At 37.4% G+C, this 17464-nt stretch overlaps 1 protein-coding gene across 2 annotated transcripts in view; it reads right to left on the bottom strand.

Moving 5' to 3' along the window:
* Positions 1–2477: 2477 nt before the first annotated feature.
* Positions 2478–17464, bottom strand: part of HAAO (3-hydroxyanthranilate 3,4-dioxygenase) — a 35220-nt gene continuing 20233 nt past the window's right edge. For both annotated transcript variants that reach the window (XM_008496590.2, XM_030448056.1), the window contains 5 exons: positions 16695–16738; positions 7297–7442; positions 6184–6252; positions 4953–5035; positions 2478–3610 (listed from right to left, as the gene is read on the bottom strand). In XM_008496590.2, the coding sequence (XP_008494812.1) occupies positions 3532–3610; positions 4953–5035; positions 6184–6252; positions 7297–7442; positions 16695–16738 (421 nt within the window). In that variant the 3' untranslated portion in view covers positions 2478–3531. The remainder of the gene's footprint in view (positions 3611–4952; positions 5036–6183; positions 6253–7296; positions 7443–16694; positions 16739–17464) is intronic.

Raw genomic sequence — 17464 nt, 5'->3', positions numbered from 1 at the left:
CATTTATTACCTTTATACAACAAGATAAGGTTGTCTTACAGGTGTGGGTAAATGCTGTGTGGATTTGAGGAAAAAGTCTAGTACAACACACCTGTCCTTACCAGTTTACTGATTCACCTAATCTAGTTTTCTGCCTCTGGTAGGGTTTGTTACTTCAAGGAATCAGCATGATCTAAAAATAAAGTAAGCATGGAGGAAGAAGAGTTCCTGTCTTGACTTTTATAAGCTGTCAATTTATGCATTGCAAGGTGAAATGCAGTTAGCATTGGATCATTATCTTAACTGCTCTGTGGTGTGTTTGTGGTGTGTTGTTTTGTTTTGGTTTTTTTTTTAATTTTAATTGGAAAAGCTTGAGCTCTGCTCTTGGTCTCTGTTTAGTACATGATCTTGATTGTCATTATTTTCTCTAGTTCTCTCGGAACAACAAATGTGCATGTTTTGCATAAACCTGCATTCTGTAGGGCTTATTTCTATGTTATTGAAACAGCTGATGAAGACTTAAGTTTTATTTGCTATACCAGGATTGTTTCTTAAGTATTATGATTACTTCAAACAATGCTAGCTGTTTTGAACAAGTGCCAATGTGTACTGTAACCTTGCTAATTAACATACTTTGGTTATTGACTTGTATTTCAACAATTAATAAGGAGAAATAGAGTGAGTCAGCATAGCTCAAAATAAGATCATTAAATACTCTGCCAGGTCATACCTAACTAGCCTAGTGGCAATAGGAGACAATAATTACTTTAAATATTTTTGATCTAGATTGCTAATTTATATGAATTTAAAGACTGACTGTAAAATGTAAATTACTCAATTTGACTAATAATGCTAGTAGCATTCATTATACCATTTGAATTCTCTAATAATAGAAATCAAAATATATTGATAGCTAAAAAGGAGTGGTTAATCTTCCTCATTACAAAACAGTTTTATCATTGGGATTAAGCATTTTAAAGGCACTAAACAACTGCAGCCTCTCGAGATATTTCACAAAACAACTGGGAAGATTGGGTTGCATCATCTGTTCCCATTTGAAGTGAAGCAGCTTTCAGGACAGGTGAGATTCAGGCTTGGGATATCTCTTTCTGGATACTTGTAGGTAGACTTAAACTCCTTAGCTTGTATTTCTGAGCTTTCAAGTCAGCTCCAGCTTGTGGTTCTGGAAAATCCTAAATGTACTTTAAGGTAGTAATTTAGGAAACATGGTGCATGGCTTCTGGTTTCTGTAGAATTTACCATAATACTGCTTAGAATATGTATCTGTGTAAAGGCTTTGCTTTTGAGTCATGGAGAAACAGTGAGCAACAGATGGACTGGATATGCCATACTGAGGATAGCACAATCCTGCCAAAATATAATCAGTTTATTAAGTATGAGGTGACAATATCTGCAGGATTTGGATATAGAATAGATATATAGAATAGGATATATAGAATGGCTGCCCAAATCAGGGTGCAGGTGCCCCTTATATAGACAGAGCTGTAAAGGAGAACAGGGATGTATATGCATAGGACATTGGTGCTGGTGTGGTGTTGTGGACACACATGAACAGGCTCGTTGTCAGTGGTATTGCATTAGGGTACTTTGCAGGCAGGGTGCATAACGAAGCCTTTGCCACTGACCTATGCCTGAAATCCTTCTTTATGAGGCAAGATTAGGATTGAAGTCCCCACGTAGTAATCCCAACAACTCTGGTCCTAAAGTATCTGCTGAGCTGCCCACACATACACAGAAACCACTCCTAACAGCTAAAAGGACTCCAGGAACCAAACTTCAATTGGGTCAATTTCCTCATAAACCGAGGAGCATGAGTGCATCTACTTATACCATTTTGGGAGAAGGTTACAATATATATAATATGGAAAGAGAATAAAGCACCATAAAAGGATGAACTGACTTGAAACTATTTGAAGATACAGAAAAAGAGAAATTACAGTTTCTAAACCACTATGATTAGGCACCTTTGAAGGAGTGATTAATTTTTATTCTCAAACTTCCATGGTGCTCAGCATCTCTAAATGGCTGAAGAATTTTTGACTATTCTGGGCATTATTCTGTGTTGCTGTATTTAATTCACTTAATTCAGTATGAAATATAGGAATATTTCTGTGTTATCATCTAACTGGTTGAATAAATATAAACCAGTTTGGTACCTTGGTTCCCTCAACCATACATGTTCACTCAAGGACCTGGCAATGCTACAGACACACTGATACCAATGGTAATAAGATAAAGGATTCCCCAATTCAGCGGGAGTGTTATAGCTGCTTTTCATGTGTAGTAGTTAATCCCCATAAATAGCTTGGAGGACTAGGCTCAACTATGCTTAGTTTCTTACATTAGATCCTCTGTTATCAGAAGGACATAGCAAAATTCTGCTGTATGCTTAACTAGAAAAGCCATTGAACTTAAGTATGTTATAGATCAAAGTCAAGCCATCTGAGTCTTTCTCATCAGAAGCATGAACACTTGAATAAAACACATGACATCTCAGTTTAATGAGCTTTGTAGATGATAGATGTATTAACAATATTTTTTGAACTTACCATTTCTTTTTTTTTTTTTTTGTAATTATAAGTTTTTGCTTTCCCAAGCATGTAATTGATAATAAATGCAGCCATTTAAGCAACCAGTTTTCTGATATTAATAATGTCAAGGACAATAAAAAAACCCAACCAAACAAAAATAATTGTCCCTTCTGGAGATTTCCTGGAATAAAAGCAGTAAAAGGTATTTTGACACTTTCTGCTTCTAAAAAAACAATCAGCACTTAGTAGAAACCAATTATAACATTTTTTTTCTGCTTGCTTGTCTCCCAACACACTGCTTAAGCTACACTGACTTGAGGTTTCTGCTGCAGAGGAACACCCATGACCTGGGTGCTCCTGTGTTAGTTGCACTGCTATGTTCTTGATAGTGTAGTGCATGGAGAGCATCCAGAGTGGGATGTGTGGCATCTTGATGATAAGTGTGATTGATACTGTATTGCCAGATTTGAAAAACTGATAGTAAATTACAGGAGCCTTTTAGCCAAAGATCTTGGACCTGTGAACTGCTGCCAATTAAAGCTCCTTTGCTGTGGGCTGGGTAACTAACATTATACCAAATTTATTACAAATGACAAAAATGAGACAAAGAAATTAATACTGCTACCTAAGTAGGAATAACAGTATCTGTCCTGTCTCCTTTTTTACATCTGTTGGCAGAGACTTTAATTTGAAAAGCCTTTAACTTACTGTAGATAGTATCATATATATTATCACATAAGTAATGCTACTACTAGCATCTGGTTTTATTTACTGTCAGGTAAGAGCTATAGTTCTGTGTATTTAAAAAGAAACTACTGATTGCAGATTTTGCTTAAACTTGAACTACTTGGGAAAAATATTTTAACAGAGCACAGCACTTGGTTTAATTAATTGAAATCTTTGTGTTATACTATTCAAATTTCCAGGCATTTGGACTATAGGATCATTAAGACAAGAAGGTAAAAACTATTGTTTTCATCAAAGTCAGCTGGCATAGGCACTAGGGATAAGGCTGCTTTCGTTTTGGATCCTGGGCAAGGCTGAGAGCAATACATTCTTCTGTTCTCTTCCAGCAGTACCTGGAAAAATGGGGAGAGAAATGATCCAATATGTTTGAGGGGGAACTACACACTCAAACCAACTACTAAAATATTGATGCTACTGAAAATGAGGGGAAAACAAATGGGTTCTGTTCTGATTCCAGTAGCTCTATTTCTATATCAGTGTATCTTGTGATAGTTCAGGGAATTACTCTTCACCATCACTAACATAAGCCAAGCAGTGTGACATGGTAGGAAAGAATTTATATCTACTTATGGGTGAACCAGGGGGGAAAGGCATCCTGTCTGATCTCTGACATATGAAGATTGGAAAAGGATCACCTCAATACACATATTATTTTAACAAAATAAATATCTATGAATCCAAGAGTAATTTTCTTGTGGTCATCACTGTTGTATTAGCCCTTTTTGTGTCTGTTGCAGAGTTGGCCAGAGGTCAACCAGTTTGCAACAGTGATGTGTACAACAAAAGGTGCCTGCTGATCTGATAAATATCTAATAGTATGAACTGTGCTAGCAGAGCTCTGTACATGCCTCAAGCTATGATTTTGAAAACAAGCTCATTAATTGGACTGCAGGACTGGAAATTAAGTGATGGAAGTAATGGTGAAGGGAGGAGGTGGCTGTGTGTTGGAATCACAGGTGCAGAGAACAGTTCTGTGCACAGCTGTATGGTTTCAGCTCTTTCAGCAAATGTTATCAGTGCTGTAAAAAAGGTGTAAATGTTAGCACTGCTACTTATAAGATTTTTTTCCTGTAGTAAAGGTAGCCATTTTTATCATCTTCTGCATTATATTACCAGAAAGTAGACATCACCCTTCATCATCTTCATGATAGGCTCTCTTTGGAAACTATTTTCACTGGGTTGTTTTTTTGTTTGTTTGTTTGTTTTTTTCCTTTACATATATCATGTTGTCTTGATGATGAAACAGCCATATAAATCCTGCTTCAGGAAGAAAGTTGGGTTCTGAGTCTGAACCCCAAGTCTTGCTGTACTGATGTTAATTAAGTCCAGTCTGAGGCTCAGAGGATCCGCTGTCATTGCTAATGTATTAGTGCTGTTTACCTTTCTGCATGTTCTTTTGCATGCTGCTTTTCCTTGTTGGTGCTTATCTTTTTTTATTTTTTTTTTTCTTCCCTAGCTTAAATCTTAAGAGGTGAACTAGAATGAATGAATGGCTTTTTTTCCCCAAAGACACTTCTGCCCCAAGGAATAATGGAGGCTATTGAAAATTCTGCATTTACAGGTGCTGAGTTTCTGCACCAGTTGATGCTCAGCTTGATGTGGATCAAATACAAAGAATTTTTGTTGTCAGAACCTGGGAAATTATGCATTGAACCCCTGTTCATCTCAACTCACATAGACTGGGTACGGACAAGCAGACTGTCACCAGCAGATAAAGTCAGGGTTTTGCCATCCATGGTAACAGTTGATGTGCCTTCCTGAAGGGAAAGAAGAGATTACCAGGTTTTAATTATCCATGTCCTGTCACTAGTAGGAAGATAATGCTGTGGGTAAGTATGGAAATCATTCCCACTCAAAAAGCCCTTCAATCCTGCTGTGTTTCATGAGGCCTTGCTAAATATTCATCTGATCTTCCCTGTCTGATGCTATTAGCATCAATGAAAATATTCTTCATGGTTCATTGTTCCCTATCATAAAGCATCAACCCACAACCTGATTCATGGGAGTACACTGCTGCCAATCTAACCTAGCAGCCTGCAAGTTGGTACAGCTCTGGAAATTACAGATAAGCTCCTGGAGTACTTCAGGCTCCTCTTCAACTTTTCTGTGACCTAATATATTTTTAAGTCTTGAAAAGCAGTTCACAAGTCAGCAGGGATCTGACAGAGATCACTAATAGGAGTCTCTCCACACTGGAATGGACTTGTCATTATCTTGTCAAGCAGATTCTTGCCAGTAACAAGGCCTTGATTGCATAGGCTGCTATAAGTTGCTGTGTTAAAAAAGTCTTTCAAGAGTATTTTGTCTTTAATTAGTAGCTGACAGTCCCTGAACAGAACAGGAACTGATAGAAATATCTGCCTCCCAAGCTAACCTGCCTCGTGTAAGTGAAAACTAGCTTTTCTCTTTTTTCCCTTGGGTTGCAAGTGTTTCAAAGGAACATGTTGAATGAAAGGCATCTGTATCGCCTACTGCTGTGCTTTAGTATAAACAAGTTCTCACTTTTTCATTAGCTTATTCTACCCAGTTCCAATTTGACTTCAGTATGAGGAAAAATGCTTCAAGAAGAAACAAGTGATGATATTTTCTCCTTGAGACATCCTGATAAATTTACAGGATATACCTCTAAGTAGGGTCTATTAAAATCCACACCAAGACCTCTGGTGGAAGATACCAGTATCTCTGTCCTCAACATACAAGATGAGGAAAAAGAGTATTTTTATGGTGACAGTAGTCAGTTATTTTTCATGATAGTTTAAAGCTGGAGGGTGGTACCTGTTGATCTTTTCTGTAAGAATGAAGGTGATTGTTTTAATTTCTCTTGTTGGTGCTAAAAGGCTTTACTACTGTTTAGTCTGAACCCAAGCATGAACTCATCAGTTAACAAGTGTGAATTGCCACGTACCAGCTGCCATATCCAGATATCTGAATTCTTTTTGCTTTTCTCAGTCGTTCCTGGCCCATAAGCTGTAACCTTTTTTAAAAATAAAAAATAAAAAAAATAATGGATTCATTCCAGTAACCAAAGTGTATGTATTCATGTTCCTATCTTCCTACAGCAATGAAAATATTCTATTTTTACAGAAAAACATTCATAGAAGATGACGTTATTTTTACAGACATTAAAATTCACATTACTTTTGGTATTCTCATATTGATTCCTACTGATAAAAAGGGAACTGATCACACCTGCCACTCCTTATGCTCCTCTGCATCGTCACTTATCTATTCCTTCTGCCTCCTCCCACTCTCAGTTTTGCATCTATATCCTTCCTGCTTCTGTTCTTGGAACAGGCACTTCCTCCTCATGAACTCTGGGGCTTGTCAAGAGCCTGTTGAAGCAGAAAAGGTCCTTCTATTATCATCAAAAAAGTGGCAGACCAGACCTTATTTTTCTCATTATCAGCCCTTTCTGTGTTCTTTCTGACAGTCCCACACTCTGTCACTTTGCTGTCAAATGTATTGGATTCTTCTGAGTGTGACTCCAAGTAACCCAGAGAAATAATATGTTTTGTAAACTGTCAGGCATAAAGCACAGATATCAAATGGTGACAGCTTATTTTACACCCAAACTAGATGTTGTTTAACTAAACTGAGAAGTGCAATGCTTTACCACAGCCCCAGCTCTCTGATGCTGTCCAGTTTTCCTGTTTACATTTTATGTAGATTGAGGGCAAGGGAAAAAAAATGTTTAAACACCCAGATTGGGCTTGGCACCAATGATGCTGTTCAGATATGTAGCTGAACACATGAAAGAAGAAAGAAATTCTTCACTGTTAGGGTGGTGAGACAGTAGAACAGGTTGCCAGGGAAGCTGTGGATGCCCCCTCTCTGGAAGCATTCAAGGCCAAGTTGGATGGGGCTTTGAGCAACCTGGTGTAGTGGAAGGTGTCCCTGCCCCCGTGACAGTGGGGCTGGGACTAGATGAGCATTAAGTTCCCTTCCACCCCAAACCATTCCATGATTGTCTGCACCTTTAAAAACATCCATCTCTTTCAGAGAACTTAGACCTCCCTACCTCTGTTTCAAAGTTATCTCCAAACATGTTCAAGGATTTCTTCTGTTTTATTTCCCCACGGTGATCATTTAACCAGCCTTGTAAGGAAAATGGCTCCATAACAGAAGTGGGATTCAGTGGGAAAGGTGTTTCTTTCAGGAGTTCCTCTGTAAGGAAAGCAGAGGGCTATCAGTGACACTTGCTACCCTTGATTTTTGCAAACATTTTACCTTTGTTCACAGCTTGAAGGTTTCAATTTACAGTTATCTAATCAAAAGTCAGTTGTAACAGCAAACAGTGCTATGGTCATTATCAGGACTTCTTAGTTGCTTTTGTAAGATGCAAGTATTGTTTATGTATCTTTATTGAGTTGCTTCTTTGAAGCTGTTGTCAGAACATACTTGTTAAAAATGCATGCAGTAGACTGCCTAGTTCTTGCCTGCATATTCTTAATTCTCTTTCTGACCAGCTTTTGCACAGGTAAAATGTGATTTGTCCTGTCTAAGCCTTTACTGAGTTAACCCTTACATATTCACAAGTAAGTGGAATTAGGCCTATAGAACCAGCTTATTCTACATCTTTCACATAGTTAGTACTGGCTTTTATTTCTTTTTCTCCATGCGTTTTTAAATTCACTGACCATAGTGGAGTAAGCCTGTTATCACAACCCTGAATTTAATAAAATACTTTTTTTTTCCTGGTGTTTCTGGAGTTGTACCTGGATTTAATTTCCAGTGATTCCCCTTCATAACTGAATTGATTTGAAATAGCTGGAGGACTGAATGCAGTTCAAGTCTAGCTGGTGAAATTCAAGATTTGTGCTGTGTGTTGCTGGTATATTGAATTAGCTTTAGTTATTTACCAGCCCACGGTGAAGCACAGACAGTACAATCACCTTGGTGATGCTAAGTAGTTCGTTCTGAGATGCCTTGGGAGAACACCCATGGAGTAATTTCAAACAATAATACCAGCTAAATGCAGAAGAAACTCACTCAATAGCTGTGTCCCAAATGCATTGAGGAAACCATCTCGCAGCCAAATCTCAGTCTCAGTGCTAGTCACAAAGTAAGTCTTTTTCAAGTATTAGTGTATTCATTATTCCATGTTCTTCTGTTTGGTCTCTAAAGCTGTATTTCACTGCTCTGCAGTGTTCTGAATGTACCATTTCCTTCTTTCATGGAAGGCCATTTGATTGTAGTCTTTGAACATGAAGTGAGATGGTGACAAGGGACCATCCAAGGGACAGCAGTGTACTGAATAACCCACTCCTCTGTAATGGACCATAATAAGCATTGAAAATCTACATCCATCTTCAGACAATCTGGATGAGATACTAACACTTATTGCAGAAGGTTTTGCCATTCAAATTCTTTCTCCATTATAATCAATTAAATGGAAGAGACAACATGTTTATGCAAATGATTTGCCTCAGCAGTGCCTCTTTTAGGAAATACCGAAAGCAATTTGAAGAAATCCGCAGCCAAGGAAGGAATTATTTAGATTTTAATTTAGATTTAGATTAGATAATTAATTTAGATTTATTTAGATTTTAAGTTCTTTAGCACAAGAGCTGCCTGGACACTTGTCAGCAGGCCCTGGTATGTGGTGGAATTTTAGTTTATTACTAATTCAGATGTTAATAATACATTCCCAGAGATAGCCTAATGGCCTTTGGAAACTGGGTCTGCATGAAATGAACCTTTTGTGTGATCTAGATTTGCTGACCTGTTACTGGAGGACAAATAATGAGCACTGTGATGAAGCACATGATGTATGGCTGACACTATTAAGATGCTAAGTGACTGAGTCCTCATTTAACCCTGACACTTATCCTTTGCATGAGCTGAAAGCTGCAGGTGCCCAAGAGTTTGTGAGCTTGAGCCAACATGAGGATGATCCAGTATTTTGCTATCCCATATATATATATTTGAGCTGAAGCCTGGTGCTTCCAGATAAACTGTTTCTTATCAGGCTAATGGCCTCTGTTCAGATACTATAGCATATATTCCTGCTTAGACTACATTGGCTTTCAGTATTATTTCAGAAGTGTCAGTTGATGTTTTTCTGGAGTTATGTTCCAGTAATACACTGAGACATGGAGGCATGATGGTTTGATGATGGTAAAGGTAAAAACATGCCAGCAAAATAAAAAAATATGGCAATTTTAAGCTAGTCAGCTTACAGTCTTGTTCACATCTCCAAGTAACATATCACTAAGCGGAACATCAAATCTAATATTTTCTTACGTGTTCAGGAGATCCATTTAAATACTTCAATAGCAAATTGTGGATCATTACTATTAAATATTCATATCAGAGCAATGTGTTCTTTATGGGTTTCATAGCTCATTTCAACTTTAAATTAGAATGTGATGATGCCATGTCAAGCTGAAAAATACATCATGTTTACTGAATGAGTCTGTAAATATTTTAAAAAGGAAATTACAGGTTTTAGAGGAAGCTGATTTCAGTTAAACAATAGAGACTATACTGAGACAGAGAGTTTGAAACTCTGCAAAAATGGAGAGAACATCTTGCAAGAAAATAGCCAGTGAATATACAGCTAAAGCCTCAGCAGAGACTATCTAAGGAAGAGTTTGAACTTGCTGGGAGTACTGTACTTCTGATAGCAATAAAGAGGATAGGTAGAAGAGGACTGCCACTAGCCTGCCAGGTATCTGGGTGTGTTTGCTTACCCCAGACTTCCATGTTGCATGGAAACTCCCCCTTCCCTATCCCAGTGATCTTGTGAAGAAGTCAGACCATCTTATTCACCCAGAATGTTTCTTGAACCCTACTGTCCTCAAGCTCTTTCCATAGCTCTCTTGCAAAACTTGCTCTTTGAGATTTGTTGCAAAAGAAAAGAGCAATAAAGCCCATGAAATACAATGTACTGCAGTCATGTCAACTGTCAAACTGATTGCATGTTGACTTTAAGAAAAAACATTTTTCAGTGATGTACAACCCTTCATTTCTAGATGGCACTTCCTAGATGGAACAATCTTCAAATCTTTAAATCACCTTTATATGTTCTTACTAATTATGAGAGCTCCTTCATTCTAAATCCTCCTAGTGCCTCAGAAACAGTCTTCCTCCATACTGTGGCCCCAGCACCATGCAAGGGCATGAGAAAGCCCCTTACCAATGCTGTCTCCCTCTGCAAAAGGCAAAGACAACTGTATTAAAACTGAAGCAGTTAGAAATGTTTTTTGGTTGTTTTTTCTGTCCTTTAACTGAGCGTAAAATGGTCTAGCCTATGGATAAGAAGCTCACAAAATATATTAGAATTGTGTATTAATTTATTTCTGTCTACTTTCTAACTTCCCCTTCCATCTCTTAGAGAATACTACACCAGTATAAATAGTTCTGTGTTCTTGCAGCATTTCACATTTTATTGCCAGTGCCAGAAGTAATGCATATTTGGGATGTTTTTCCTATATGAGCCTAACTAATTCCTGTGAAAAGTCTGCTTTATTCTCAATGTTAACAGAAATATCTGTGAGACTGGTAGCCGTTTAGTACCACTGCAAACAAAACCTGTGGTCTGGGGGCTATAATTTCATGTATCTGGGTTTTAAAAAACAAGTAGCTTGCTCATAGCCTATAAAAATCCAAAGTAATAGTACCGACAGTAACTGACTACTTTGGGTGCAGTGGATTCATTTCACTGTTGTTGAGTAGAGATGCAGAAACATTTAGTCAAAAATACAGCTCTCACTTGGTGTAATCCTACATTTCCCTGTGTCAGTGTATTTGGTTTTGTAGCATGCCCTGAGAATTGGTTTGACTGATAATTTATGACATGTTCCTGTAATTATTTTTAGGGACGTTTTCCTTTGCGTCATTAAATCTATGCTGGAAACTAAACAAATTCTTTTTCCTAAGTGAAACGATGATAAAGAAAGCTTTAAAAAATATTTCTGTAATAAAGGTGCCCTATGCACACAGAGCTATCACCAGCCAGACAGAAGGGAATTGCAAATTTCAGGCCAAAATTGTTTGAAAACTCTTAATGATACAGCTAGGTCAATGGTTAATACTTTATAAAGTTCTATCAATAATGAATAATGAATTGGTAATAATTTAAAATCAAGAATTGTACATTGTATTGAGAAATACTACTGTTCCAATATTAAACTCAGGAATCTTAATTTTTATGTCTGAATCTGCCTTTTATATTACTGTAGGCATTTCATTAATAGCCTTTGTGCATAACTTCTGTTTCCATAGAAGAAGAATTGAAGTTTATAACAAACATTGATATCTCACTAAGTTTTTGAAACAAGGATTTGTACATCATGTGTGAGCTATTACTATTCAATAGCCTAAGAAACATTAAGGAAAATCTCAGGCTGACTCAACTAGTGAGTTTTCTGTTTCAGAGGTTGTCTGAGGAACATTTACAAAGAAAGAAAATACTTTATTAGGAAATAAATACCTGCTGTGAAAGTTCTCTGAGCTTCAGAGCTCTTAAAAGATTAGGTTTTTCACTAAATTATGAAAGGAAAACAACTTTAGGGCACTTATTCCAGTTTTCCTGATAGGTTAATTATATACATTATGAACTAAAGGGCAGTAGTGGTTTGGTTCCTATGATAAAACATTAGGAGAGCTCCTGGAGATTACAGTTTGTGTTCTGCTTCTCTTTGAGGAGACTCAGCTGAGAGAGAAGCAGACCTGGAGACTTTTTGTTAGTTTTTGTTTGACTGCTGTCATTAGCAGTCGTGGGCTCTGGGAGCCTGATGTATTTTTCTGAGGTAGTTTTAACTAGATTAGTATTATCTAATAGCCAGTTATATTTATTCTTTAGCTTTTTCTTAATTTCAGTTATTACCACTCTGTTCTGCTTGTTTTTGTACACCAGTGAACCAAGACTGAAAAGCAAATACTGTCTAGAGAGGATGCACTCAATTAGCTACAGAGGATGACAGCACATAAGCTGAGTTTTATAGCACTGAACTCACCTTTATTATTTGTTTAACAGCACTACTGAACCCAGAAAACATTTGTTTATAGAGCATGCCCTAGACTATATGGTATTCCTCCTTCAGCTGACTGAAGAAAGCTCCCAATTTTTCATACTTTCAGATCCTTTGAATCACAAGCATGGAACTGTGCTGTATTCTAACAATATTAACCAGAGTTTTAAGTCTAGAGTGTAAATAACTTGTAATACACCTAGAAATGAAGAAAGTTTTGCCAGTGAATTAATTATAGGACTGGGTTTTGCAGTATATTGTCTGTGTCCACAGACAAGAAAGTTTTTATGGGAATTAAAAGTTCACTGATAATTAGAAGTTGATTATTTAATTTGGATAAACAAAAAACTAACATTCTACATACCTATATCATTAATGTTCCTGAAGATCATTATTAAACAAGCTTGACCTAGGGAAAGTATTTTCTTGCACGTTTCCCCACCAAATTTCACATAAAAGAAGCCTGTATTATTTCAGTCAACATGGCAGGATAAAGTTTTGAACTTCTGGATCCTTTTGCAAACAATATTTAGCCATCACTGTGTAGAGACACAAGATAAACCAGGTGCCTCGAGTTGCCAAAGAGTGGGTGTGAGTCCACCTGTGCCTGGTTAGGGCAGGCCCCCTATTAGCAGGGGGCCAATAAAGGTGGGACACACACCCACAGAAAGAAGCTCACTCTGGTGCGAGGCCATGGAGAAGCCAGCAGCTCGTTGAGCCTCAGTAGCAAGAAAGGCTCTTCCCGCTACATCACTGTTCATTATAACTTTTATTGTCTGAATTGTGTCTTGTCCTCTGGACTATACAATTGGGATTAAACAGAAACCTTGAGAGAATCTTGCTTCCAGTCTGATTGAACTGCATGTAGCAAATATTGTTTTGATAACTAATTCCTCATGTCAAAAATTGTGTAAAGTAAACCAAACCAACCTATCTTGAGTGTTCCATGTTAAGACTGTAGCCTAAACATATTCATTCACCCTTAATGATAAAAGGAGATGAGAGTTTTCTCAGGCTTTAACTACACCTGTGGTAAGAAGAGGCTGGTAATTCAGTTCCAGGGAAGATAAGGACTGAATGCAATGTGAGTTTCTGATTGTATTTCACCTGATGGTACTCGAGCCCCTCTTCTAAAAATTTATCTTTTTAATAGCTATTGCTATCTCTTCATTTATTCTGAGTACCCTGCTTTCAGAGGGATTTGCCTTACTAGTGTCTGAGCCAGAAACCATAAATCAAGGGATGTCTGGTGGGGTTTTTTTGTTGTTGTTTGGTTTTTTGTTTTTTAGTTTCATTGTTGTTTGGTTGGGTTGTTTGGGGTTTTTTTTGTCGTTTAGAAAAGAACAACAACAAAAAAACCACTAGTGTGGTGCTTTTTTAAAAAGCAATTGGAGCTTGATTTATTCAACTTACAGCTTTCCTCTGTGAGTCAACTGCAATCAAGGGATTCTTTCACGATGTTTTTCTTCAATTTTACTCTATTTATCTCTAAACCAGGGAGGCACTTCAGGCTTATGGAGAGAGAAATCTGAGAGTGCTTAAGCTGGCACTTTCAAACTTAGGGGATTCTAGGTCTTCAGAAGAAAACTGAAGGAAGAGGCTGAAATTGAGCCCTCTGCATAGGCCAGCTCAGATCTTGTTAAAATATGCCTGGAATGAAGTATCTTGAGAAACTAGTGGTAGCTTGTTATATGTTACAAGTGTCAGGCTGGTTGTTGAATTCTACTTTTTAAGAGAGGAAAAAAAAAAAAAAAGGAGAGATCTGCTGAGGGAATAAATCCAAAGCATTATTTATCCATCAGTTGGGTTTGCATCCAGAAGGAACTTATTACCAGCTTACTCATATCTCAGCTGAACTTTGTTAAATTTTTTTTTTTAACACAAGTCTCACTGGCAGTTACAGGAGCTGCCAGCTAAAAACTTCTGTAACTAAAAATCTAGGGTATTTTAATCTTATATAAGACTTTACTGAGATTTTGAGCTTCTTATTGTCTTGATGGCTAACTCAAGAAGATAATAAATTCAGGGCAAAAATATATACCAAGCTCTGAGCAAAATAACAACATGTACTTGTTTTAATTATCTTGAAGGAACCTCTTTTTGGGGTTTTTTTTGTTTTGCTTTTTTTTAGTTTTATTGGAAGCCTTGTGCCTTTTGGCTTTCTTCAGCCTTTTTACAGCTGTGTGTAAATTACAAGGGTAGAACCAATTAACTGGATTTCGCTATAAAAATTTCTCCATTATATATTTAAAAGAAAAAAGTCAAGATATATCATAGCTTCTGACTGATTGTCAGGTTTGTTATTGAGCTCTACTCTTCTGCAAAAATATTAAAAACATAAATCTAATGTTTTGTTTTCCTGCAGTGATATAATTGATTTGTTACTGAGATATAAGCTCCTAGCTCAACGTGGTGAGAGATGCTCTTTGGAAATCACTGTATTGCACAAGCATAGTATGCATGAGGGTTTTTTTTTTTACTATAGCAGCATCTAGAGGCTTCATCTGAAATTATCATTTCTTTGCTAAACAAAGTGAGAGACAGTACCTGCGCTACCTCTCATCTCTGCAAAGAAACCCACAAATTGACAAAAAAACCCCAAAAATCATCAGCACCCAAACATCACACTGGTGACATGCTCAGAGTAAAACAAAAACATTTTGATGGTGCATATAAAGAAAAGGAATGTAGCAGGAAGAACCTTTCTTGCTTCTGAGGCTCAATGAGCTGCTGGCCTCTTCATGCCTCACACCAGAGTGAGCTGCTGCTCTCTGTGGGTGTGTGTCCCACCTTTATTGGCCCCCTGGTAATAGGGGGCCTGTCCTAACCAGGCACAGGTGGACTCACACCCACTCTTTGGCAACTCGAGGCACCTGATTTATCTTGTTTCGCTACAAAGGAAGATATTGGAGATAACATTTTGTCTGTATGAAACAGCAAACCTTTTGCTGAGAAGTCCATTTCCCAGTCAGTCAAAGAGCCAGTGCCATAAACTGGTTCAGATGTAATGTCTTTCAGGTGGGTTTTCTAACTGGGTTACCATTTCCTAATCGCAAAGGCTTGTAAAGTTGCCATCTTGTACACAGGACTGTTCTGTGAACTTTTTATTTTGGTGGTGATGATTTAATTGACTATTTTCAAGAAAGGTGATATTCATGAAAAAACCCCAAAACTTTTGTTCCCTTTTTGTAGGATTTTAATAAGCACTTTGTTCCATTATTGGCTGAGGCAGCAAGCACTGTCACTTTTAGGGTGACTATCAAGAGGGACAGATGTGGAAATAATATTTCACTAGAAGTTTTGGCTCCAGTAGAGTAATCCATAAAAGTCAATTTAAGACATCCAGGAGTGAATATGGAGCTAAAGAATGACTGGTTCCAAAAGCTTCTTAGAGGGGAAATAAAATTTGTCTTTAACTTGTAGCAAGAGCTAGGGAATTTAAGTTATGGGTGTGCCTGAAGGATGACATTCAAGTTTATGTACTTGTTAAGAGTAGCATAGGTGGGTATTATAGCTGTGCATGTGTGCACATGCAGTGCACCTGAGCCATAAATTTCCTGCAGGATGTCTCCTCAGTCAGTCTCTCCTGTCACAGAAGAGACAATAGACTGATCTGAAACAACAACCCTAAATGAGCAATGGGATTCACTGAACTGGTGGCCTTCAGAACAGCATTTGGCTAACTGGTGCAGGAACTCACCAGGTGACAATCTCAGGCAGCTCCTCCTGTACTTATGCTGTTTTTTACTTTTCCACACATTAAGAACCTGGCAATGTCATGGAGACTCTCCAGGTAGTTCCTGTATCAGAACTGACCTGGTTGAACCTAAGCAAAACACAGGCAAACAGTCCATAGAAACTATTCCTGCGGGTGCAGAAATGGTCACTTCCTGTAGTCTTTCATACATGGTTAAAACAGATGGGTGGCATTTTGCATATAATTTATATTAATAGCAATGGATGATGCAGATGCTCCATGCTCATGTAGAGCTGGGGGCCAACAGCATTATAAGATTTCAGCAAAACAAGTTTCCCATTGAAGGTGCTGTTACAAGTTTGAGGCATCTGATTTCTAAAGAAGCTAAAACATTTGAAAATGAAAATTGAGAAATGAAATTTTGCTAGTATAAGGCTTGAATGGCATGCAATGATAAAGATACTGAAACTTCACACTCTGCAGTTACCATTACCAGTCACCATTATGATGGCATCAGATGAACCAAGGTGATGTTGGTAATCACACACATGGATTTTATTTGTGGATTGGGTAATGAAAGAAATTACTTCCCAAAATAACTTTAGTCTACATAAGAAAAACAGAACCCTGGTCATTATCATAGAATCATAGAATCATAGAATTGGCTGGGTTGGAAGGGACCTCAGAGATCAATGTTCAACCAGATACAATAATTATTCTAATTCTGAAATTAACTTGCATTACCTGGATTGGGTTTTCCAGTTTGATATTGTCTTGAATTAAAAAACCTGGAATAACAAACATTTAAACAACAGTAAAAAGTCACTTTCACATAAAAAAAAAAAAAGTCACCTACTCTGTCAGTTAGAGAAGACTGAGCAGTAATGCTGGCCACTAAGCTTTGTGCTGAGTATGGATGTGCTGCAAGCTCAGTGACTGTCACATGTATTCAACAGAGCTCTACTCTCTTGAATCAATGTACCCAACAGGGCAGAGGGTTTCTCTGAAAGTCCTCCCAAATTTGTGTCACGAAACCACTTCCTTGCTCACCTTTAGCAATTGCTTAAGAAATGGATTAGTTTAGTGATGAGCCACAGGTATTTATTTCCTAGAAAGCAGCTCTCTACTGAATGTGCTGCAGTCCTGTTTATTCATGAATGATATAGATTGAAAGTGCTTAGATTAAAGCAAGAGTAAAAGAAGCCCTAAGGCAAAGTAGTCATTTACTTAGTTAACCTAGCATCAATTCAGTGTTAATTTTTCATTCAGTTCTTTTTGCACCTAGCAGCACTATGCTTTTACTTGCTCAAAAATATGTTCTAGATAGATAGAAGGCACATCTGATTTTTCTTTATTTTAAATCCGATTTAGTGAGTTTAAAAATTTGCAGAGCAGCAATTAACTTTCAAAAGACTATGTAAAATGCAGCATAAATAGGAAATCAACTATGTAAGCCATATACTAATGGTATATTAGATTATATTTAACAGTTCTTTTAACTTTAAACTGAGAAA

The sequence above is a fragment of the Calypte anna genome, chromosome 3, assembly GCF_003957555.1.
Source record: "Calypte anna isolate BGI_N300 chromosome 3, bCalAnn1_v1.p, whole genome shotgun sequence".
Lineage (NCBI taxonomy): Eukaryota > Metazoa > Chordata > Aves > Apodiformes > Trochilidae > Calypte > Calypte anna.
This window is presented reverse-complemented; position numbering and strand designations above follow the sequence as displayed.